The 26,112-nt window shown below is 47.3% G+C and overlaps 1 protein-coding gene across 5 annotated transcripts in view; it reads right to left on the bottom strand.

Moving 5' to 3' along the window:
- Positions 1–26,112, bottom strand: part of LOC138296130 (PHD finger protein 7-like) — a 1,092,052-nt gene that overhangs the window by 277,741 nt on the left and 788,199 nt on the right. For all 5 annotated transcript variants that reach the window (XM_069234996.1, XM_069234998.1, XM_069235000.1 and 2 more), the window contains one exon: positions 8,110–8,269. In XM_069234996.1, coding sequence (XP_069091097.1) covers positions 8,110–8,269 — 160 coding nt within the window. The remainder of the gene's footprint in view (positions 1–8,109; positions 8,270–26,112) is intronic.

Genomic DNA, 26,112 nt, shown 5'->3' with positions numbered 1-26,112 from the left:
ATATGTTGCGTAGACATGTACATGTTATGTTAGAAGTGATGCTGGAGTAACGAAAATCATGCCCGAGTGTGTCAATGCAGCATAAGTGCAAGGATGCCTGCATTGTTGGGCTGAGTGTTGTTGTGCATGAAAGTACACCTCCTTGTATGGACACACACACACGGTGGGTGCATCTTACTATGGGAGGTGCAGGATAATGCACACAAAACAAGAGGTAACATGGATGATTCATGTTGACAGTTATCCCCTTGCATTACTCTTACAGCGCATGTGGTGTGGCATAGGGACCTGACATTTCCAAACTTGATGATGTGTCAATGTATCAGGTAGCTAAACTGCCTCACGGATGCCACTGCGGTGGGGCTATACATGACTGACATAGTTGTGGTCCCATATTTTGCAACTTCCCATGTATGTTACAAACTGCCACAGACATTGGAGGATTGCAGAATGCATTCCTGATTGTTGATGTCATAGGATGTGTCCCTTCCTGAACAAGTGCAATCAGACCTGGTACAGATGCACTCCTACACCATGGCCATTGTGTGGCTGTTTTGGTGTTGGGCTTCAGTTTGTTGGGCATCACCAATCATACTACAGGGAACCAATGTATGTTTGTGAGGACTAGACATGAATGCACATTCCACATGATGCAACACAGCACAGCAAGCTCGGTCGCTGCACTGCACTGTATCATTTCAATATACATGGTCCACAGTAGTCCACGTGTCCCAAACACTAAAAGCGCATTGCCCCACCAGACCATAATGTTTGAATGGCACTCCTGTGGTGCACTGTGCCACCCCGTATTTAACAGGGCAAGGCCGGCGCCTTGCACGCCTTTTCTTAAGCTGGTACTTTGGTGCATCTTTGACACTGCGTGTGGGTGAAATTCCATGTGTGTTGATAAGAGCTTTTCAAGTGAACAAAGGCAAAGCCAAGCATATTATTGATGTCTTCACACATTTGCATGACAGGGACTGCTGCATGTATGGCTTCCACCCCAGAGATGAAGTGTATGTGACAGGGGAGCCTGTGACATTACTGTTGGTTCTAGTGGTTTTACATTTCCATGTGTGTTGCTATGTGCATCACACATAGTGGAACAAACACAGCGCTTGTACCTGCTGTTATGCAGGAAGGTGTCAATACCACAAACAGGACAAGAAACCACTGTGGATCTCCCTACCACAGAGGAGTAGACTCTACCACGCATCAGGCTATTAAAAATTGCCTAAGAGACACCGGTCCCTTGACGAGTGTATGACTACAGGGAGGTGCTCCCACCGAGCTCCGGTTTCGGAGTTACATAATGAATACTTGATAACCCAGAGTCTGTGTACTGATATTGAGAGGGGAAAATTAAGCCCAAGCACTCCTGTTGATCGCAGCTTTTTTGACGACAGGTAGGGGATTTAATTGAAATGGGATCGACGGTCCTGATGAAGGCTGACAGACCCATATGGGCAACGGAAACTGCCAAAACATGTTGACTTAATAGCAGAGACTTGGGGCGAAAGGGTGATTATATCCTAATATCACCACCATGAATCTATATTTTTAACTCGATCCAGGTGGACCCGGAATAAAGATTAGGAGTGGACACCCATGAGATAGTTTTAATTGCTTTTAGTGGTATTCTGTTTGATTGATCCCCATTTGTTTTGTTCTGTATTGTACTGTTTCCCCTCCCCTATTGCGCCATCCCTGACATTGGTTAGCGCAGGGATGTGGAAGCAAAAGCCCTATGATGAAGCATGCCACGAACAGTGGGTGAGGGCATTTTTAATTGCTAAGCTGTGTGAAGGTAGTGAAGTGGTCTGTGCATATAGGGGGAGGGGGAGGGGGTGGTCGGTGGGCATCACATGTGTTTGGTGTTGAGTCCTTGGTGTGCCTCCATGCAACCCATTAGCATGCATACAGTGCCTCCAATGTGCCATGTGCCTCCACCTTAGGTCATTTGTATGTTACAACATTGCCCCCCACTTCAACTTACCCCGTGTTTATTGTTGCTCCTGTACCACTGTCCTGTCCTTGGACTCCTTCCACCAGCTCGTTCAGGATGACTGCTGCCATCATTTCCTCAAGCTCATCCTGCTGCTCCTGGGGTGCTGGACTCCCACCTCCGGTCTGAAGTGCTGCCTTTCGGTTGCTAGCCAGTTTCTCTTTAGTTCTGTGCTTGAAATCGTGCCAGAGCTTTTTGCAGTCCACCACTGTACTTGTGACCTCTGCCACACTATTGACTTTATCTACTTTGGACTGCCATATTGCCTCTTTCCTACCTAATGGCAATTTAGAGGTGACAAATAGCTGGTGTTGGTGCTCTGTCACCTCTATGATCAAGATGTTATTTTCCTCCTGCCTGATGCAACATTTCCTCTTCTTTTTACCCTTCTCCTGGGATTCTGCACGGTCATCCTGGCTAGTACCTGGCTGCTTGGGGTCTATCTGGGGTCTCTCCTGTTCAGATTTCTAAATTTTTTCAAATTGCAGGCTAAATCTGGACCAATGTGTTTCTGATACAATGTTATGGAATGTTTTATATTATTAACAGAAGCCGGTGTTCAATACAGGTTTGGACACAAGTGGATCAGAGACATCTGCAGGTATGCCATTCAATTTGTGCTTACTATTTCTGACAAGAGCTCAATGTTGGCACAGTCAAAAAGAACAGAAGGTGGACGGAATGCTAAACAATTCACCCCCAGTCACAAGGATCTGAGTTTAATCCGCAATTTTTTTTTGCCTACCACGCCACCCCAGTCTGGACCCAGCCATATGCAAATCAGTCTTGACCCTGTTCCCCATGGAAACTGTCCAGCTCCAACTGCCAGGCCAGGTCCTCCATGGACCTGGAAGCAAGCATCCTGGGACCGGTTTCAGGGTATCATCCCTCATCAGCCAGGCTAGCTTGAATCCAGTGGCGCAGTGAGCATGGGACGCACATCTGGGCATATCCTTCCTACTTAGGGTGACAAAAGCAAAAAGAACAGATAATGGACAGCAGGCTGAACAATGCAAACATTTACCCCCAGTCATAAGGATATGGGTTTTCTCCATCGTTTTTTTGCTCACAACGCCACCCCAGTTTGGACCTGGACTGCAATCAAGCATCCTGGGACCAGTTTTGGGGTATCACCCCCTCATCAGCCAGGCTAGCTCGAATACAGTGAAGCAGTGAGCACGATACCCACGTCTGGACATACCCTTCCCACTTAAGTTGAAAAAAGCAAAAACAACAGATGATGGACAGATTGCTGAACAATGCAAACATTCACTCCCAGTCACAAGGATCTGGGTTTAATCGATTGTCTTTTTGCCCACTACACCACCCCAGTTTGGACACAGCCATATGCTAATCAGTCTTTATCCTGTTCTCCATGAAAACAATCCAGCCTGAAATGCCAAGCCAGGACCTCCCAGGACTGGAATCAAGCATCCTGGGACCGGTTTCAGGGCATCACCCCTCATCAGCCAGGCTAGCTTGAATCCAGTGGCGCAGTGAGAATGGGACTCACATCTGGGCATATCCTTCCTACTTAGGGTGACAAAAGCAAAAAGAACAGATAATGGACAGCAGGCTGAACAATGCAAACATTCACCCCCAGGCATAAGGATATGGGTTTTCTCCATCGTTTTTTTGCTCACAACGCCACCCCAGTTTAGACCTGGACAGCAATCAAGCATCCTGGAACCAGTTTTGGGATATCACCCCTCATCAGCTGGGATAGCTTGAATACAGTGAAGAAGTGAGCACGATACCCACGTCTGGACATATCCTTTCCACTTAGGTTGACAATAACAAAAAGGACAGATGATGGACAGAATGCTGAACAATGCAAACCTTCAGCCCCAGTCACAAGGATCTGGGTTTAATCCATCGGTTTCTTGCCCACAATGCCACCCCAGTTTGGACACAGCCATATGCAAATCAGTCTTGACCCTGTTCCCCATGGGAACAGTCAAGCCAGAACAGCCAGGCCAGGTCCTCCCTGGACTGGAATTAAGCATCCTGGGTCCGGTTTCGGCTCATCAGCCAGGCTGGCTTGAGCATAGTGGTGCAGTGAACAGAGCCACCACATCCGTCCACCTCTTTCATGAATACCTGAGGGGTGCAGGTGGGACCAAAGGGAAACACAGCAAACTGAAAATGTTCCTGTCCCACTATGAATTGCAGGCAGCACGGATGGGCCTGCAGGATGAGTACATGGAAATAGGTGCTCTACAGGTTCAATGCCACTATTCACGCTCCAGGGTCAAAGGCAGAGAAGACCTGAACCAGGGTGAGTATTTTGAATTTCTCTTTCCGGAGGAAGTAGTTGAGTGTGTGTTGGTCTAGACAAGGCTGAAGGCCTTCTTGGGCATCAGAAAGTAGCAGGAATAGAAACCACATTCTATTTTCTGGTGCCTGCACCCTCTTGGTAGCCCCATTGTCCAACAGGACTTGCAATCTATGCCACAAAATGAGGAAATGGTCCTCCATCATTTGCTGGGTAAACAGTGGAAGGCTCGGCAGAGAAGAAAGGAAAGGTAGGGCATAACCTCTGCAGAAAATATGCAGAACCCAGCTGTCCAACGTTAATGCTTGCCAACACTGATAGAATCTATGGATTCTGCTTCCCACCAAGTGGCCGTGACTCTAAAAGGGTACACTAAAAAGTTTTGACAGGTGGGGCTGCAGGAGTGGGTGGTGGACAGACTGCCATGCTGACCTTCGCCGCGAGGGCGGTGGGCACCTCTGCTTCTCCTGAAAGTGCAGGGTTCCCTGCTAGCATGGAACATGCTGGCACTAAGGGACGCCTCTACAAAATTCACAAAAGGAACAATGGAATTTTTGCAGCTGACGAGGCTGGGCAGAGAGGACCAGAAAACAGGCACTAGCCTTATTCTCCTTGAAATGTTCAAGGACAAAGACAGCCTTGTCCGCGAACAGGTGAGTCCCATCAAAGGCAGGTCCAGCAGGGAAGACTGGATGTCGCCCGAGAACCTGGTTGATTGTAGCCACCCATGGCAATGAATGGCAACGCTGGTGCTTAAAGCTCGACACAATGAATTGTGAACTTGGTTGTGTCACGACTATCTTGAATTACCTGCAAGGGGACAGGGCAAAGATCTTCTGGTACATGAGAGAGGACTTGTCCCAAAGGGCGCTGGTGTAATGGTCCCAAAAACAGGAGGCGTTGATCAATTGCAGGGTCAAACTGGCTGAGGAGAAGAGTTTTTTCCCAAATGCCTGCACTCTCTTTGATTTCCTGTCAGGGGAGTGGTGGAAAAACTGTTGGAGTTGGTCCAGCTGCTGTAGGGCTTCACTATGGGACTTTCTAGCAAGGGGTAATGCAGCAAAAATGCCGGGTAGCATACAACAGTGGATGCCAATCTGTCTGTTAACTGGAGGGACATTGCAAGTCTTGGCCTAAACCCAGAGGAATTTATCTGTTAGGGCCTCAATGAAGGGGGTCACAAGCAATCAGGCCCAGTTACAGAACCTCAGTCAGAATGTTGGCTTTCACCCCTATGGTGGGTAGGCAGAGGTCTAGGACTTCAACTACCATACGCATAACCATTGCACAGGATGCATATTCTTCCACTGCAGGACCAGGAGGCGCAAAAAGGGCTATCTTTTGGGAGGTATCTATCCCACTAGTGCCCTGCAGGCCCTCATACCAATTTTCCTTGGCATTGGGCTAAGCAAACTCATCACTTCGATAATAGTCGTTATTGGAGTTGGTCCCAAAAAGGAAACCTAACGAATGCTGCTTGTATTGTGGTAATGCGAGAGCAGAAACTGGTGCCTCTATGTGATTCAGGCACGATATGGTAAGTCAAAGTCAGACCAGCATCAAATCAGTGTAGGCTTGGGAGATGGGATCCCCAGGGCCAAACAAGGCTTGGGGAGGAGGGCCCCATGGCCCTCATCCACTGTATTTAAATAGAGGGCACTGGGAGATGAGGTACCCAGGGTCAATAACGGCTCAGGGAGAGCGCCGTGCAGCCCCCTCCCCTCAGGAGGGGTCCTCAGGGCCAGGGCCTACTCCGTGCTGCGCATGGCCAAATGCCTTGTGCAGCTAGAAGTTACATTTATGAAGGTAATTAAGTATCACTTTAAGTAAAAAAAAAACCTTATAAAATCACAGGAAAAAAAGAAAGGTTAAAGTAACGTTATAGTTAGGTGAATTGGTCAGTCACAACATTAATGTTTTAAACTAAAAAAAAACACAAACATTCAATAGTTAGCAGCACTATCTATAACTCCTTGGCTGATGTCGGCAGTGTGAATGACCTGATTTTATTGGCTCTTTCAGTGACGTTTGACATTGTAAATTATACTCTTCTATTCCAAGAACACCAGGCATCTGGTATAAAAGGCCTGATGCTTAACTTATTTGTTCAATTCGTTCTAACAGGTCTCATAAAGTGACTCTACAGTCTTTACCTCCTCTGTCTACTTTGTTATTTTGTTGTGTAACCCAGCGTTCAACCCTTGCCTCCCTGGTTAGATGTTATGGCATACAATTTTATTGTTATGCATGAGGCACCTACCTCATCTTTTGACTTTCTGGAAGATCTCGTGGCGATTCTGTTCTGCAAGATTATCACCTGGAGTCCAGAAGATGAATGTCCCAATACTTAAATTTAATGCACTAAAAACGAATATATTGATTGCTGGTGGCATTGCTGATCCACTGAAGCCATTTTTTGGGCTGTCTGGCTTTGGTGCTTACCCTCCCTCAGCCTTCAGATGTCATAAGTCTTGAACTCAAAACTGACTCCTCTCTCCAACTTGGCTCTGAAGTGAACTGGGTAATCTCATTATGCACCATTCACATGTGCAAACCTGGGAAGCATTTCCCTTTTCTCTTCCTTGAAGCTCATTGTGCCGAGGTGTCCATCCTTATCGTATCAAGTTTTTTATTAGACTTCCTTCAGTCTACCCAAAAGTAAGCCACCTGACTCATCTATTCTGTTCAATGTTTCAGTTGTGTATCACTATTTTGCCACAGATCTATTGGTCACCAATCTGTGCTAGGAAATCTTTTAAGGTCCTTTGCGTTATCTGTCATGTGTTATCCAATACCACACCTAGTTTAATTTTCAGTCACCATTTGCACTACTCTCATAACAGATCACTTTGCTCGAATAATCAAGTTTGTTGCTTTAACAAAACTAATAGTGGGAGACATTTTCTTCTGACTTGGCTCCCACTCTATGAAACCTCTTCCCATCGAATTACATAAAATCCCCTCCCAACTTTCTTTCCATCATAAACTAAAAACACTCTAATCATGAATCTTCATAGCCAGGAAATACAATTGTGTTTAACGAATCCCCCTTCACAAATTCCTCCTAACAGCCAAGACAAGGAAAAGGGACTAACCTGGTCCGAGCAGCCTTATTCTATGTTCTCAACAGGACATCATAGGCCATCTTTGATTCCTCACTTCAAGGGTGTAATCACTCATCTCAGAGTGAGCTTTCTGCATGTGTGTAGGTGACAAAAGATCCCCACACAATCATATGTTCAAGTTGAAAGTCCCCTCCCTTCAACTAGGGCACTTAGCAGTGCACAGTGGTTGACTATTCACGTTCATGCAAATATAATTTGCTGTTAAACTTCTACCATGCACCACAGACTTACCAGAACTAGCATATGCAGGTCCAATGACTAGTTGTTATGTTCAGGGCACGGAAGCGTCATCTTAATAAATTGAACAAGTCTGTGCATCACCCACACAGAAACAGTGCCCTGCAATCAGTATGAACTAGATTCACCCAAGTAACACTCCTAGGGAATGACCGACATTCTGCAGCTCAATTGGTCACACCTCAAATCTGTCTCAAGATTAAGGCCACTCTATTTGGTTTCCTTTGTACTTATAGTTTTTTTATTTCATACACTGGAGATGAACATACCCAGGTTTGGGAAAGGTAGGGTGAACAGAAAGCCAGAACAGAAAACGTGCATCTAAAATTCAATTATTGTGGCTCCTGAAGGACATGTATATTTATGTTTCATTATAATGACCACCAAGTTGCGTGTAGTAGAAAAAACAATGTACTTGGTGCTAATGGAGGGACAGAAAGAAAAAAACAAGACACAAAAATACATACTTGCAGACACTGTCTATGGAACCATGTTTGTTTGCAGCAGGGACTTTTAAGCACTGTGTAGTTAGGCTTCGGCAGGATACTTTCCAAGCATACTGGACATTTAGCTTTACCCTTCGTTGGCGGGATTTTCTGAGTTGGAGCATGTTCCCAGCAGTATGACCTAAAGAGAGGTTAGTTTAGTTTAAGCTTACTGAAACAAGCCTATCAAGAGTAGTGCTAAGCATAGCTCACACACAAAATCACAACACATTTATCTACGTAACAGTCATAAAATGAATAAACACCCCAGCTAAGAAAAATATCAAAACAATACCCCCAACACACAAGAATCACTGCAGGATTCAAAAGCACTTAAACAGTGATGATTATTCACCTTTTGCTAGTACTAACTAATGTATAGTTAAAACAAATCAGTAAAAGACAAACCCAAAGCGTTCACTAATTAAACACAACCAGCATTGGCATTGCTCCTCAGTCACACAAGTAAACTCTAGTTCATTGTACATGTCCATCCACAGCAAACTAGGAATTTTAGGCACTTTTCCTTAGACCTATACACTTAGTTGAAATACAAAGGCCATGAGTTAATTAAGCATTATCTAGACAACATCCTTCACAAAGTATTGCAGGTGCAACTAATGACCATTTGCGGCCTTGCAAGGTCTAAGAGCATTGCTATCTTTCAAAACAATGTGTATATTATTAATCATCACGGTATAACAGCATACAACGTGTCGATCAAAGGGAAAGAAGCAGAAAACACAACAATAACAGAACAAATGTTGCATTGTGCAACGATTATAATGAGGCCTGGCGAGGGTACGTTAACAGTGTAGATAATAAACAGCTAATATACATTCAGTTACCAATTATGTTCCCATCACTTTCCAAGGCAGTCATTCATTATCGTCCTGACCGTCTTTACACATCCTAAGAAGGGTTTTTGTCATCTAATCTCACATATGACCCTCCCCAGATAAGGTGAGCACCTAAGATGGGACATTCTCATCATACAGACATTATATCAACAACTCACAGGCCAGTGCCAAGTCATGTACAAACTGTCTACAATTTCAGCTTCACCTCTACCATGGTAATCGACTTGTACTCAGAAGGCTGTATACAGCTGAGTTACAGCTTTTCTTCTTTCAGCTGAATTAAAGATAAGTTGCAGCACATGAATGACACCCTCAGCTGCTGCTCACCCAGATGGCAGTCTAATCACTACGTCTTTATCCCACCCTGCCTGCTTCTTATCTGAGTCAATCTCCTGGATAACTCCAGGTGTAGGCTTGATAATATCTAACCTCTTCCAGATGATTGTGTCTGTTCCTTACGCGAATCTACATCCTCGGGCTCTCCACTTGATTCTCTGCCATATAGGGTCTGAAAAGACATGGCGGAGAAGTCTTTATGGCTGCTATGGCAGATCCGTAATCAATCTCTGGACTATGGCACCGTACTACAGCCCTAGAAAAAAGGCCACTGTCACTCTCATCTTGAAAAAATCCTCTTTGGACCCGTCGGGCCTTAGCAAAGGTAGGCCAATTTCTCTGTTACCCTTTCCGGCAAAACTATTTGAACGATATGTCAGCAAAAAATTATCCCGTTACCTGGAACCTGCTAGAGAAGGAGCAGTGTGAATTCAGACCTGCGCATGTAATAGAGTTGACCTGGAACTGCTGCTAATCAGGCACAACTGTTCCTTGTCTGCCGACTACTCAAGGGCAGGAAAATAATCTTTACTGAGGTTCAAGTAGAGGGGGTATTCTAGCAGAGTATTTGGTCAAGTGACTAGGAGGGCCAACTGCATAGACAGACAGCAGTTGCTAGTGCATAGACTGATAAGCGAAAAAGCAAAGGGGACGTGGTGAGATTGATCACTGGGTTTTCAGTGGATTCAGTGTCACTATATGGCATTTTGAAAAATAATTGGAAGGTTTTAATGACTGACCATTGGCTGATTCCACTAAGATAACAGGATTTTTTCCCTGCTTGCGATGTAAAGCGTGCTAGTGGAGTAGCATAGTGAAGGATTTTGAGGTGCCAGGTAAGCAAGCGAAGAAATACATTACAAAACTATTGAATTGTAATTTGAGTCATGTTGTATATTGTCCGCTGTGTTCTTGTGACAAAAAGGATGTGGGCAGTACAATATACGGAGAAAAAAAGAGGATAGTAGAGCACATGGGTGCAATCAACAAGGCTGACATGACGTAACAGTGGCTTGACATTTTCAAACTGAGCATGACTGCAACAGTAATTTGCGGTAAATCTTCTGTATTGACCAGGTTCCAATTGATGAAAGAGGTGACACAGTGGGTGAATTTGAGATGGTTAGAATCACATTACATCAGAACTACAGACCAAGGTGCCTAGAGGTTTAAACAGCGATGAGGAGTTGTGGACACACATTGGCTAATTTATGAAGGATGTGAAGTGAGGAAACAGGGTGTGACCCTAGGGAACCCAATGGACATTAAAAATGTGGCTGTGCCATAGAGGACAGGAGATGGAGTGTTACGAATGCGGATGGTGAAGGAATGGGTTCTTTAAATATTTTAGATATATGACAGGGACACTGTATTACACAGGTCAGGACCCCAGAGGCTGTGAAGGACGATTCAGTGTAACAGAGTATAGGAGAGTTTCTGATACGCCTGTTGAGATTGTAGGTTTGCACTGGATGCATCTCAGGGTCCAATCAGGGCTCCATATGTCTGACCCATCCAGGACTGTGAAGTTTGCAATTCATCGCATAAGAGTATTTTGATCTGAATTAAAGATTCAGGGGAATAAAGTAATCTACCCTAAAGGAGACTCCTCAGGTGGGCTCTTTAAAAGTTTCATACATTCATTAGGGGACATGGCACAAAGCATAGGTGTATGATGGGGTAGCGACACATATTTTCGTAGTTTGACTCTTGCTTTAACCAAGACTGCTAGTTTAAGGATGATAGTACTTATGTTTGTAGGCGACTATGCCAATCCTAGAACAAGTCGCAACTGTCACCCCCAAACCATCCCCCGGCTCACAAGAAGCACCTCACCAAAAACCGAAACAGTAAAAGGTGATTTGTGGCAGCCTATACAGATGTCAAGAGTGTGACATCTCAGGGAGTGTCGTGGTTAAACTGAGATTACCACTTTCTCACTTGAGCAACATGTCTCAATCAAACACAGGCAATGAAGGAGATGCAGTGAAGTTTTCAATAGGTTTTATACACAAAACTGCAATTTACGATAAGTTGCATGGGCTGCAATGATAAGGATAATGAACAATGTAAGGAACAGAAATGTGAAGACGAGTCTCATTAGTACAAAACCCCCCACCATCTTGCAATTACATAAAATGACATCAGATGTGAAATATCTCCTAATACCCTCATATGATGAACCTAATCTCTAACCTGAAGAGAGCTAGGTGTGTTAAACCTAATCTGCCAATGCCATGTCCATGAGAAGAGCCCCCCCCAACCCTTGTTACCTTGGAATGAGGACTCTAGCTCAGACTCCGAAAGGACACGAAGACTGGGTCAGCGTCAAGGGACATGCAGCCTCGATAGCAGCATCGGCATCTGGTCGGAATCCCGCTGACTGTCTATGTGAGGTGCATTTATACAGGTATGCTTGGATCCCTGATGTAGGTCTGTTCCCAAACAACAGATAACAAGACATGCTTGGGGTGGCAATTATATAAATAATTCATCGAAAGCAAAAAGTTGGAGAGTACCTAATGTGAATACCTACATCTTATCTATCTACTGACACTGATAGTGACGCCTTAACAGAATGGCACCGATAGCGAGAAACTAAAACATTGTCCTAACTTGAAAAACACTGCAGCCATCTTGAAAACATATAATTAAATAATTGAGATAAAGCAGAACAGGTTAAGTAGGGTAAAAGTCACTGGGTGACGGGGGCACAGGTCTGCAAGCCAAAGGCTAAGCTAACCCGTTTCCCATTTAAAACAAGATAGGATTCACTACACCCTCCCCATTGCCATAACAAGTATGACACCATTGAAAGACGCCACTGAAGGTAAATGAATCGCTAAAATGCTCTGGACTAAAATAATGTTAAAAACCAGTAAAAACTAGCTAAAAGTTGTGTTTAAAAACATGTTAAAAACGAGCTAAAAGCATATAAAGAGATATAGGCCCTCATTATGACCCTGGAGGTGAGTGATAAAGTGGCAGTAATACCGCCAACAGGCTTACGGTAATTACCGCCCAATTATGACCATGGCAGTGAGAACTCCCATAGACAGCCAATATACCACACCAACTGCCAGGGTGGAAACAACACTCACCAGGGCGGTAGCCAACAACAGCCAGGCGGAAGACAAAGTACCGCCCACCATATTAAGACACATCAATCCGCCACGTTTTCTGGGGCGGTACCAACGCCATCAAAAGCCTGGTGGAACGCATCACAGAAGAGAAAGGACTCACCATCAGAGACACAGGGAAGAACAACGCTGTCATGAAACCCGAACTGCAAGACTTTCCGATGCTCTTCTAAGTCATGCTCCACCTGGAACACCAATGCCAATGAAGACGATGACAGTGAGTACAGCCGTCTAGCACCCAAGGGAGGGAGGGAGTAAAACGAGTCTCACACACACACACACACACACACGCACGACACACACCCGACACATACACCATACACATGTCCAGCTGCAAACGAAAAACAATGGCACACAATACACAGCAGAATAATTCAAGGACAACAAGAATGCACTAAGGAGAATGTATTTATATCAACAGCCAATAAATAATCAAGTTGTTCATTAAACACATATGTACAAATGTACACAAAGGTCCAATGCCCAGTCCAAAGTACTAAGGGCCCACATGGCCACAGGGCACTGTCCAAGGCCCAACTTGAATCCTAACTTCATCCCAATAGAACTCTGCAGGGGCATCAGTTTGCAGGCACCCCAGGAGTATGGGGGGCAGGGAGCACCTCAGCTCAAGTCAGGAACAAGCCCACTGCTTCTGGAGGGGGCTCCATGCCCATTTCTCTGTGCTTTGGAATGCAAGGCCACAGTCTCTCAGGTGGGTGTCTTTCCCACTGGTTCTGGAGGGGGCTTCATGCCCATTTTTCAATGATGGGGTGTGAAAGGCCACAGTCTCTCAGGTGGGTGTCTTTCCCACTGGTTCTGGAGGGGGATCCATGTTCATTTTTCAGTGTTGGGGCGTGCAAGGCCACAGTCTCTCAGGTGGGTATATTTCCCACTGGTTATCGAGGGGACTCCATGCCCATTTCTCAGTGCTGAGGAGTGCAAGGTCACAGTATCTGGAGTGGGTGTCTTTCCCAATAGTTCTGGAGGGGGCTCCATGCCCATTTCTTAGTGCTAGGAAGTGCAAGGCCACAGCCTCTCAGGTGGGTGACTTTCCCACTGGCTCTGGAGGGGGACCCTTGTATAGCAGCCCCTGGAGGGTTGCCTACATGGCTTCTGTTGGTGGTGATGGCTGCACTGTGGTGGCAGATGGAGGTGCCTCCTGGGCAGCCTCTGCTGGTCTTGATGGCTGCACTATGATGGCAGATAAAGGTACCTCATGGGCAGCCTTTACTGGTGGTGAGGGATGCACTTCCTCAGCTGGTGGTGGAGGCCCTGTGACCACTGGTGGAGGGGTCACCCTGACAGCCTCTGCTGGAGTTGAGGGCTTCTTCTCCTTCATGGCAGGTTGTATGTGTTCCTTAGCCTTCCAGGCAGGAGTCAAGGGCTTTTTCCCCTTCAAAGCAGGAGGTGCAGGCTCCTTCCCCTTCATAGCAGGAGGTGTGGGATCCTTCCCCTTATTGGCTGGTGGAGTGGGATCCTTCACTGACTTGCCACCACAACTAGGTGGTGCCACCACTGCCCGCGTGGACTGTTTGGCTGAGGTGCTGGGCTGGGTCATTGGGACCCTCCTCATACGGGCTGGACGGGTAGGGGGAAGTGAGAGGGAAGAGGTCAAGTTGGGCAAGGAAGAGCTTCTTAGGGACGGTGGGGCAGGAGGAGGGATGGGAGTGAAGGTAGAGAGAGTGGTTGTAGGAGGTGTATGTCTGCTGGATTTGGGTGCAGGTGCAGGATGCTGATGTGAGGTGGATGGCTTCTGGGTGTGTGAGTGCCTGCGTTTGTGTCCTTTAGGAGGGGGGGACAGACAGGGTGGGAGAGGACACAGGGGAAGCGTGCATGGATGTTGTGGAGGTGTCTGCTAGTGAAGTGTGTGTGCTGCTTGGTGTGTTGATGCTGGTGGTGGATGTTGATGCACTGCATGCAGGTGTGAGTGTGGACGTGACTGGGAGGGAGGTGGCGGAGGAGGAGGGGGAGACAGTGGACATGGTTGTATCTGGAACTGTCTGGTGTTTGCGTGAGTGCATGTGTGATGAAGTGTGGTGCCTATGTTTGCCTGTGCCACTCTTGGGTGTTGTCATGTGTACATGCTCGTCTGTATGTGTGCAAGGGATGGGTTGGGGTTGAGGAGAATGGGACTGGGAAGTGGTAGTTGGAGGGGGGACGGTAGGAACAGGGACAATGGCTGCCAAAAGAGAGGAGGTCAGAGCATGAATCGATCTCTGTTGGGCCGCCAATCCACCGTGGATGCCCTCCAGGAATGCATTGCATTGTTGAATCTGGGATGCCAGCCCCTGTATGGCATTCATAATGGTTGACTGCCCTACAGAGATGGATCTCAGGAGGTCAATAGCCTCCTCACTCAGGGCAGCAGGGCTCACTGGAGCAAGGCCTGAGGTGCCTGGGGCGAAGGAGACGCCCACCCTCCTGGGTGAGCGTGCACGGGCAACTCGTTGAGGGGCTACTGGGAGGGGGGTGCTGGTACGGGGTGGCTGCTGTACCTGCAAGCTGGGGTGGTCACAGAGGTGTCTGCCACCACCAGGGAGCTTTCATCTGAGGAGGTATTTGAGTCTGTGCTGTCACCTGTCTCCGCGTGGTGCTCCCCTCGCCCTCCGTCCCACTGGTTCCCTCAGCGCCGGTGGACTCTGCCTCCTGGGGCCTGTGGGATGCAGCTCCGTCTGTCGCCGGTGCCCCTGCTCCTCTGCCAGATTATGATAATGCAAAAATGGACAGGATGACAGAAGAAAAAAGGGGGGGAGAGAAAAGGGAAACGCTGGGTCACTTACTGCACCAACACCACAGTTGGCATACACAGCACCATGACATACATGGATCAGGATAAAGCACTATGCATTGCACTGCCAGTGATTTGGCTAGATGCCATGACAAGATGAGGGCCACACACCGCCACCTGCACCCCTCCTGTTAATCACAAAGCCCTGACTGAAATGGAATGCTAACAAGCTAGGTTACCTGCATCTGCCATACACCCTTTACCCTAGAGTTGACTTACACTGCAATGTCTGGCCTGGCCTTAGGGGCACCCACTAACTCACATCCACCACCTGGATCCCACCCCATCTGCCAAAGCTTTTTATAATGCCCACTGTACTCACCCCCTTGTGGCTGCTGTGATTCCCTCAAGCGCCCATCCAGCTCTGGGTATGCCACTGCCAGTATGTGGGCCATCAGGGGGGTCACGTTCCGACGGGCCCCCCTTCCTCATTGGGAGGCCATCCCCAGCTGGGCCTCCGCGGTCTTCCATGCCCAGAGTGTCAGGTCCTCCCACTGTTTCCGACAGTGGGTGCTCCGCCTGCCATAGACCCCCATGGTCCGCACGTCCTTGGCGATGGCACACCATAATCCCTTCTTTTGATGGGCGCTGACCTGCAGAAGTAATACAGACAGGAGAACACCATTAACCAAACAATCCAGCCTGTCACACATATGGCCCACCAATCCTGTTTCCATCCCCATTGGCACACACATCGCCCGGCGCACCATGTACACCACCACAAGACATCCCCCCCCATGGCACGATGCTTGCAAACACATCTACATGTATCCTTCCCACATGCGTCATGCCCAAAGTGTACTCACCTGTTTGTCTGGAGGCCCATACAGCAGCCCGTACTGGGGTAGGACCCCATCCACCAGTCACTCCAACTCCCCCGAAGTGAAGGCAGGGGCCCTTTCATCAGACACAGGGGCCATGGTAGGTTCCAGACACAGGTCACAGCAGCACACGCAGTGTAGGTGTTCTCGTGTTGAAGGTCAGGGAACACGTCAGGAATAAGATAGAAAATGGCAGTGACGTCCGCAGCGGTGTACACTGTCATCGCCGGCGTAGATCCCTATTGGCCACTGTACTCCATAGAGCCCCAAATTATCTAATGAGGAATTGCGCGGCGGTGCAAGACCGCCTTCTGCCACGACGCCCAACGTCGGCGGAATTACCTCACTTCCACCTGTACCTACATACAGGGCAGGCGGTTGCCATTTCATGGGGGAGGACAACGGTCATATCAACATTAACTGCGTCACAAGTTAGATTAGCATATACCTCGCCATTCCCACTGTCCCATGACAGAAATACACTATGTACACTGAGGTTGTGGCTCCATTTCAAATTGTGACAGCCTACTCACTCTTGTGTCCCTTAGATAGCTACCACTGCGGATGAACAAGAGGTGGAGACATAACCCAGTGTACAGACCCCTTGTGGACTTGGCTACACTGGAGGATAGGCATATTATCCTCACCTATTGACTGGACAGGGCCACAATAACTGAGCTGTGTGCCCAACTGGAGCCACACCTGTTCTCTTCTATCCGTCATCCGACTGGGATCCCCCCCTCTTGTGAAAGTGCTATCAGTGCTCCATTTCCTGGCTACCGGTTCTTTCCAAGTGACAGTGGGCTTGGCACCAGGCATGTCACAGCCAAGTTCTCAATCGTGCTTGTAAGAGTCTTGTCTGCCCTGGTAAAACAAACACATGTGCAGCTACATTTATTTCCCTCAGGTGGATGATTTGCCACTGTGAAGGCCAGATCCTATGCAATGGGACATATCCTCAATATTATTGGAACGATTGACGGGACACATATTGCGTTTGCCCCTCTGGAAGAATGAACAGGTGTTCCCGAATCGTAAGAGTGTCCACTCACTGAATGTGCCTGGCATACCAGTAGATCCCCCACGTCAATGCTAAGGATCCTGGGTCGGTGCATGATGCCTTTGTTCTGATGAATTGCAGCATCCCAAATGTGATGGCCCAACTACAGAGGCACAGTGTGTGGCTAATAGGTGAGCCTTAGTCCCCACCCAATGTATGTTAGTGCCTGCCTTCTGGTGTCATCTCTATAGCATTGTGTAAGGCTAAATGTTAACCGTCAATACTTGCAGGTGACTGGGCTACCCAAACCTATCATGGCTGCTGACCCCTGTGAGGAATGCCAGGACAGGGGCAGAGCAACGTTATGATGAGGCACATGGAAGAACCAGAAGGATCATCGAGAGGACCTTCGGCCTCCTAAAGACCAGGTTCAGGTGCCTCCATCTGGCAGGTGGATCCCAGTGCTACTCACCCGAGAAGGTCTGCCAGATAGTAGTGGCATGCTGCATGTTGCACAACCTGGCCCTCGGACGGCATGTACCCTTTCTGCAAGAGGAGGAGACTGGAGATGTCCTTGTGGCAGCAGTAGACCCTGAGGAAAGTGAGGATGAAGAGGCTGAGAGTGAGGACAACTGAACATCAGTTATCTGTCATTACTTCCATTGACACACAGGTGAGACAGTGCAACTGACCATTCCTCTGACTATTGGTGTATTCTGTGTGGGTGTAGCATTATGGCATTAACTTTCTTTGCATCTCAACTTATTGTCACCTATGGCTTGTCATTTTACAGATGTTGGTGATAGAACAACGGTGTACTGGTGTGCTGACTACAGACAGCTGTAGGTCCTTATTTCTATGCTCTCACAGTGTTCAGATCATTTGCACAAGATGTAACATTTTCCATAAATGCACGTTTTCAAAACATAAAATATTAGTAGTCAAGTTGTGTTCAAGGGTGTTTATTGTAGTGCTATGAAACTGATAGAGGAGTGCAATGGAATGGGGTGATGATGGAGGAAGGTCCAGGGTATTGTTCCAGTCTGTTGGCAGCACAGGTCCAGTGTCGAAGTGGCCATAGGAAGGGGAGCAAAGGCAATTCAAAGTAGACAAGTTGACAGGGTGGGACACATGGGGGACAATCAGAAGAGTCTTATTTCCTGGCGGTGGTCTTGCAAGTGTGTCTGTTTTCTGTCTGGGTCGCAGGGAACATTTGCGGGGTGGTTCACCTTTTGCAGGGGGAGGGGTGCTGGTGGCCTGTGGGTCCTGTGGCAGGGCCTCCTGCCCACTAGCTGCAGCGGAAGTGGATGGCTGGTCAATGGACTGGCTAGTGGTAGGGGCCCGCTGCTGTGCTGTTGCCTCGCTCATGATGTTGGTCATGTCTGCCAGCACCCCTGCTATGGAGATCGGTGTAGTGTTAATGGCCTGCAAGTCCCCCCTGATAGTGTCCATCCTGTAGCTGCCAGTATTCCCGCACGTTGTCAAGGATCTGGCCCATCGAGTCCTGGGAGAATGTTGGTAGGGCTCCCAGAATCTCGGAGAGTGCCTCCTGGAGAGTCGGTTCCCTGGTCCTGTCCTCCCCTTGGTGCACAGCGGTCCTCCCTGTGTCCCTGTTGGCCTGTGCCTCTATCCCCTGAACGGTGTGCCCACTGACCCCAGGTCCCTGATTGTCTTGGCTGTGAGATGTGGACTGGGGGCCCTGTATAGGTGGGCACACTGCTGATTGACAAATTCCTGGGGACAAAGGTGTGGGTACGCTGGGTGGGTGCTATGGTGTTGGAAACTGATGGGGGAGGCTCTGTGGTGGACTGTGAGTGGGCTTGGGTGACTGACTGTCCAGCGGTCCCTGATGGGCCAGGATGCTGGTCCCGATCCTGAAGGCCAGAGTTAGTATCATCACTGGGGGCTTCTTCTGTTGGGGGACTGGTTTGTCGTGGCACTTCCTCTCCGCTGACATTGGCTGGGGCACCTGTTGGGTTCATGTCTGTGACATATTGTACATCATTGGTTTCCCCTCTATCGTTGGTGTTGCCCTGCCACCTTTTGCTTGTGTATGTTGGTGAATTGTGTGATTGTTAGTTCCCCTATGCTGTGCATGCTTTGGTGACTGGTGTCCATGCAGGGCTGGGAGGGCTGTCTGTGTATTGGTATGACATGCAGAGCTTGGCATTGGGGTTAGTCATATGTGCAGGTGCAGTATGTGGGATGGAGTGGAGTGATGGGAGTAAGGTAAGGGTGAGGGGGTGTGATGGCATGCAGGTATGGTGGGTGGTAAGTAGTAAATATTGACTTACCAGTGTCTAGTCATCCGGCTACTCCTGCGAGTCCCTCAGGATGCAGTATTGCCAAGACTTGCTGCTCCTGTGCTGTGAGCTGTGGGGGTCCGCCGCCAGTCCTCTGTATGGCGAGCTGGTGCCTTGCTGCAATGGAACGTACCTTCCCCGGTATGTCGTTCCACCTGATGTCGTCCCTTGTTCTTGGGTGCTGTCCCATAGTGTTCACCCTATCCATGATTCTCTGCCATAGCTTTATCTTCCTGGCAATTAATATCTATATTTGCTGTACCTGTGCTCCAAACAGCTGTGGCTCTACCCTGACAATTTCCTCCACTATGACTGTTAACTCCTCATCAGTGAATGTGGGTGCCTTTGTGGGGACATGGGTGTTGTGTGGTGTGTGTTTCTAAGAGTGTGTTGAGTAATGTAGTGGTGTGTGTGATGTGGGGTGTGTGAGCGATGTATGGGTGTAAGTGGTGCGTGTGTCTAGTTGTGTCTGTGCTGTTCGTGTCAATCTCCTGGCAGTAATTGTTGTCTGTAAAGGGTTGTGGGTACTGTGGGTGTATGTTTTATAGTGCTGTGGGTGGGTAGGTATGGTGTGTGTATGAGTGTCAGGTGTGTGTTTTTCATATTGGCCAATGTAGTGTTGTTTTGTATGTGGGAGTCCATTCTGAGCGCGGTGGTATGTACCGCCAATGGTTTACCACCGTTGAATGTCCACCATGGTGATTTGTGGGACATAATGTGGTGGGCACTGTTTTGTTGGCGTAATGGTATGGGTGTTGGGACCGCAAGTTTATCACTGACCTTTGGACGGGCGGATTTGTGTATGTGGCTGTATTCTGTCGGATTGGTGTGTGTGTGTCATAATATGGCGAACAGATATTCGCCACCGCGGCGGTATGTTGGCGGTCGTCACCGCAGTGGTAAGCAGGATTTACCGCCAATGTCATAATGAGGGCCATAATGTTGATCATGACAAGCACAGCAGGACAAAGTAAGGGCAATAAATGCCACCTTTGAATTTGGTAAGATAAGCCAATCATCAAATCTTTCTAACAGTAGTCATGATCTTGAAGAGCATCTTCAAAGTCATTGAATGGAAAGGACCTCAGGAAAGAGGCCACAATGTCAGATGTTTGATCAATGACAGGGTAGGGAGACGGATCCACGGAGCAGTAGTCTGTAGCAGTTTCTTGTGCAGGTCCACCTGCAGGAGTGGCACTCTCCACAGTGCCAAAAAGAGCCAGATCGTTCACCAAGGGCGGCTCATAAGTGGCTTCGCAAATCAGCCTTAGTCTCAACAGGCAGGACAGTGAATGAACCCTTATCAGGGACATCAGCAGTACTTGGTCCTCAGGAGGCACTGGCGTAACAGCAAGACACACTGTAGGCAAATGTTCGAAGAAACACCACATGCAGCGAAAGACTGGCTGCACGCACCAGAGGATTGGTCGGAATGACAATGACCAGTCACACTCCAACTCTTCCAGTAACGGAGCATTAAAGAACTGAACCATGCGTTCACAGCACACTTGAGCTGGTGGTAGTGGCTCCATCACTCCGCTTAGCTGGAAAGGCGCAAACAGTGCAAATCAGAAGCACTAGCAGCAGTATTCCACCCATTAAATCCAAAATTATAGGAAAGTCGCCAAACACACTTGAAAAGAGTGAATGGATGGCTGAAGGAATGTCTCAGAAGACAGTGTGGAAGATGGACACGAATCCAGACCCAACAGCCTTAAAGAAATGGACAATCCCCCTAGTACTTAAAGTGTTGAAAATTCTGGATATTAGCTCTCCAAAGTGCTTGGGGAAGTTGGTATTTAATAGGGAGTGTATCTCGGCTGATATTCTTGCTATCTAAAAAGCATACGTCTCTCGAGCCGATGTCAACGCAACTTCTTTTTGGAACAGTAGTACCTTTAGTCTGCTCAGCTTGTCATAATTTACTTTAGCAGGATCAGTGTGAGGCCACATTTCCTATCTCCTGTGTGTGTGTGTGTGTATGTGGAGGTGGGGGGGCACGGAATAAAACTTATCTGCAACACATTACGACCTTAGAGACCGAAATTGTGTAGGCAATTCCTGGTCGCATACTGCAACAGCTTTGGTCGCTCAGCACCACATAACTTCCATTCGAAAGTACATGAAATGCTGGTCGAACCAAAGGGACGGGAGTAACCTTCAGAAAACAGGCCGAGTTCGCAAACCCCACATTGCAAAAGCCGTGAAGGGACACCTGCTTGCAGATCAATGAATGACTAACAGTAGTCTTGCATTTGCTTCTACTGAGAAAGACCTGTTTTGCCATTCAAACACTTGTATTCAAAGGTCAACTCCCATTCTTCTTTAATATAGCTATCGCCTAACTGCTCATATCTGCCCACCACAAGATGAAAAGAGGAAATGGGCAGATTAATAACACCATTTAAAAGCCATACTGTTGATGGACTTTCGTCAACAGTAAAAGGCAACTTCTCTAACTTTTCTATGTGAAGCATGGTGAAACTCGCTTCCTTTTTAGCCATTGACTGTTGTTCTTTGGATAAATTAAACGTAGTAAACAAGCCACTACCATTAATGTATTTCCATGGAAAACAGCCATTTTTCAAAGTCTATAATGTCCAACCTAACTGCATGATGGAACGCAGCTGACTTTGCCCATAATATAAAAGGGACATGTCTGTCTGAATGATATCTGTTGCAGACAACACTGTTTGTCAGGGAATAAATCCTGTTGGACAGAGTATTCATGCCGTTGTCGACAACAACTAAAGCCTTTTCTAGGTTTTCCTTGTCTATCTGCCTTAAACGTGCAGCAGCTTCTATCTGAGAAAGCTTCCAGATCTAGTTATATAACGCATAGATGAATCTTTTAGGCTTTCCAAGACCTAAGAAGAAGTCCTGCAAGTCTATATTTTCAGAAACAGTGCAAAGATGTTCCTTAACTGCGGCTAACGTGTTAGTCTGTACCCACTGTTGGCACAGATTACACACTGTATGATGTAACAATACCAGTGTGTGGACCCGAGACAAAGCGAGGGTCTGGCTGGCTAATTTGCAACACCCCTGAAGAAATCACAAAACGTGCCTGACACCCATTTGTGTCCATTAGCCATAGTAAACACCCGCTGGGACAGGAAAGTGAAGAGTCATGGGTACCAGCCTGAACCTTAGCATCTAGTTCTTTATCTGTGACATTCTGGAAGGATTGACAATTATTCAACTTTGCCGGTGTGGGGATACTGTGCGCATTTGTTTCTTACGTTTTCGCTAACCCCAGATAGGATGTCTGTTGAATGGTATCATTTAAAAAGATCATTTGCGCTGGAATAAGGCATGCTCTATATAAAGCTTCCCTACCCTGTATTTGCCAATCTTGTATTCCCCATAAACTCTTTAAACAAATAGCGTTCTTCCAGTATTCGTATCCTTCAAATGCAAGACGGGAAACTAAGGAATCTGAATAAATCAGTTTTGCATAACTCAAACTTTTCCTAATTTTGGAAGGAGGTAATTTGACATAAAATGACTGGATGTTTTGTGTCATACCCAGAAAAATAAATGAATTTGTCTGAATAATGTTTTGGGCTCCCCACCGGTGGAGTTGAAGTGTTCCCACTGTTTGTAATTAACTATTGATCTATGTCTAATTGCACAGGACAGGTAGTAAAGTCCCCAGTTGTTTCAGCAGAACATTTCTCCATAATTCTTTGTATTGGTGTACACATCATCACTTTCAAATACTGTATAGTCCTTCATTTCAGTTAACATTGTATCAATTGTCTGGACATCCCAATCATCAGATACAATTCCAGGTGTAATTACATCAGAAATTTTGAAGACATATGGAATTTGAATAACCTCAGTAGGCCTGTATATATATCAAATGGAACTCTGTCCCACACAATCCCATCAGGAATTGGTACAGCTGAAATGTTCACAAGGGACACGTCTCTTCAGACCATATGTGAGGAATAATATGGAGTTAAGACTTCATCCACAGGCCCAACAGAGGAGTGTTCAGGAAGGTAATGACCATGTATAAGCAAGAAAAAAACAGCCACATAGCCAATCCATAGAAAAAATGCAAAAAATGTCAAACAACCATAAATAGTTCCAAGGGTGAATTAAATAGTTATTTTTAAGTGATAAATACAGCTTACATGTCTTTGAAACATTTTCAATCACAGGAAGGGATGAATCTGAAGAAAAGGCATCAATATCGATGAAATAACCAGATGGAGTCTCGGCAAACACATGAGCAGGTGCATTACCGGTGGAAGGATCCACCTCCTGTGGAGGATCATGGTAGATAATGTTGTAAGTTTGTGTTGTCGTTGAAGTGGTAACTGGAATCAGCAAGAGCTCATTTTCCTCCCCATGGTCGAGAAGGTATTTGTAGCATCGTTGTACATGCTTGTGTAGTCAGAAGTACTGTTATTTATGCTTTGAAGTGGTATGTCCTGTTGGGTAGTGAGAGGGGGCCGGGAACTACCCAAGGGACCTGTGCAGGATCAGCCACATGGTGTAGTTTGATGTTATAAATGGAAATGAATCTGTTAGCTTTGGATCCTGGCAGTGGTGGTAAGATGACAGTTCTGGTACCTTGTATTCCCAGGACTGGGACTGGTGCTCTGAAGGATGGGCCGAATTCCTTCTTCACAGCGATCTTCTCACGAAACAGATCCCCAACTTTAGGAATCCAGCCAGTAGAAGTTACTGGTAAATCCCTTATTCCTAAGGTGGCAGCACTGGCAGATGATTTATCATCACAAAATTGCTGAAGCTCCTGTAAAACAGTGAGACGTTCACTTATGTCAAAAGGTGTATCTGCTGCCACCAAACCAGGGCCATCAAGATCTGGGACATACATAGGTATCCCAAAGAGAACCTTATAGGGAGTGCGTCCACCCAAGGACCGTCTTAGCAGATTATTTAGTGCTCTCTGGACCCCATATAGATGATGAAGCCAACTGCGCCCAGAACCTAATACTCTATCTGTTAAGGACTGCTTTAAATCACAGTTCCTCCTCTTCACGACTGAATTTCCCTTGGGATGTTATGGTGAGGAGCAATGGAGTTCAACACCCATCGTCCCCATGGTGTCCCTGAATGCCTTACATATTAATTATTAAAGACACTATGGTCAAAACAGGGGGAAGTGTATGCCTTGACTTCCACTGCAAAGTGAACAATAAGAATAAGGGAACCACATATATTTATTCTGGTATCCTTAAAGGTTATTCTATATCACATTTTATTTATTAAGTCATTCATTTTAATTACTTCATATACAGGAGATGTAGATATATTTAGACTAAGGGGGTCATTACACCATTGGCGGTAAAAGACGCTTACCGCCATGCAGAAGACCGCCAACACACCGTCGCGGCCGCGGAATTCCGCCACGGTCATTATGACCCACAGCTCGGAATCCGCCAAAATCCAGACACCCACACAAGTCCGCCACACCAAAGGTCAGTGAAAAACTGGCGATAACAAAACCTCCACCGTCACGCCAACAGGAATACGCCCACACTATCACGATCCACGCGGTGGTCTTTCAACCGCAATATTCCATTGATGGTACACACCGCTGCGCTCAAAATACACACACATTTACAAAACACTACCACATTGGACAATTCCAAATACACACACCTGATACACATACACATACACACACCACTCCCACACACCCAATACAATGCAAAACACACACTTATATCACCCACAAACCCTTACATCAACAATTGCGACTGAAGGCCAGAGAGAGACACCACCATCTACAAACTAGCATCCACAGGCACTCAACACCATCACTTACACAACATCCAAGCACCTCACACAACACACCTCTAAAAATCACCCCACACATCACAACACACAACACACACCACCCACACCACACCATGGCCCGCAAAGACACCCCAGGTTCTCTGAGGAGGAGCTCAGGGTCATGGTGGAGGAAATCATCCGGGTAAAACCACAGCTATTCGGATCACAGGTGCAGCACACCATCATAGCTAGGAAGATGGAGCTATGGCGAAGAATCGTGGACAGGGTCAATGCAGTGGGACAGCACCCAAAAACACGGGATGACATCAGGAAGAGGTGGAACGACCTACGGGGGAAGGTGTGTTCGGTGGTCTCAAGACACCACCTTGCGGTTCAGAGGACTGGCGGCGGACCCCCACCTCCTCCCCCAGAACTCTCTACATGGGAGGAGCAGGTCTTGGCTATACTGCATCCTGAGGGCCTCGCAGAAGTACCTACTTCATCGACCCCACCCACCTGCATGCTGTCACATAACCCCACCCTCGCCCTCACCCCCATCACTCCAACTCCTCACGTATGTCCCAATATCACAAACCACACATCCCAAACCCAAGCCCTGCATGTAACACCAAAGCATGGACACCCATCACCAAAGCATGACCACTGCACATACCCATACACCCCCTAAACCATTATCACACAAGGTCCTACACAGGAATGCAAGCACTGGGGTACACGGTCAACCACCCATTGCACACCATGGCACACACAGATGCAATAATCATGCCTTTACACCCCTGCAGGACCCCTACCCAACGTCACCGGACAGGAGGGTCCAGATAGGTCCACTCCACCCACAGAAGAGGCCCACAGTGATGACAGCAGCTCTGTCCAACTGGATCAAGATGACCAGCCCGGCCCATCTGGGACCTCGGGACAGTCGGTTCCCCTCACACTAGCACAGGCCACTACAGAGCTTC

Source organism: Pleurodeles waltl, chromosome 5 (genome assembly GCF_031143425.1).
Source record: "Pleurodeles waltl isolate 20211129_DDA chromosome 5, aPleWal1.hap1.20221129, whole genome shotgun sequence".
NCBI lineage: Eukaryota > Metazoa > Chordata > Amphibia > Caudata > Salamandridae > Pleurodeles > Pleurodeles waltl.
The sequence above is the reverse complement of the archived record's forward strand: the minus strand, read 5'-3'. Positions and strand labels throughout refer to the sequence as shown.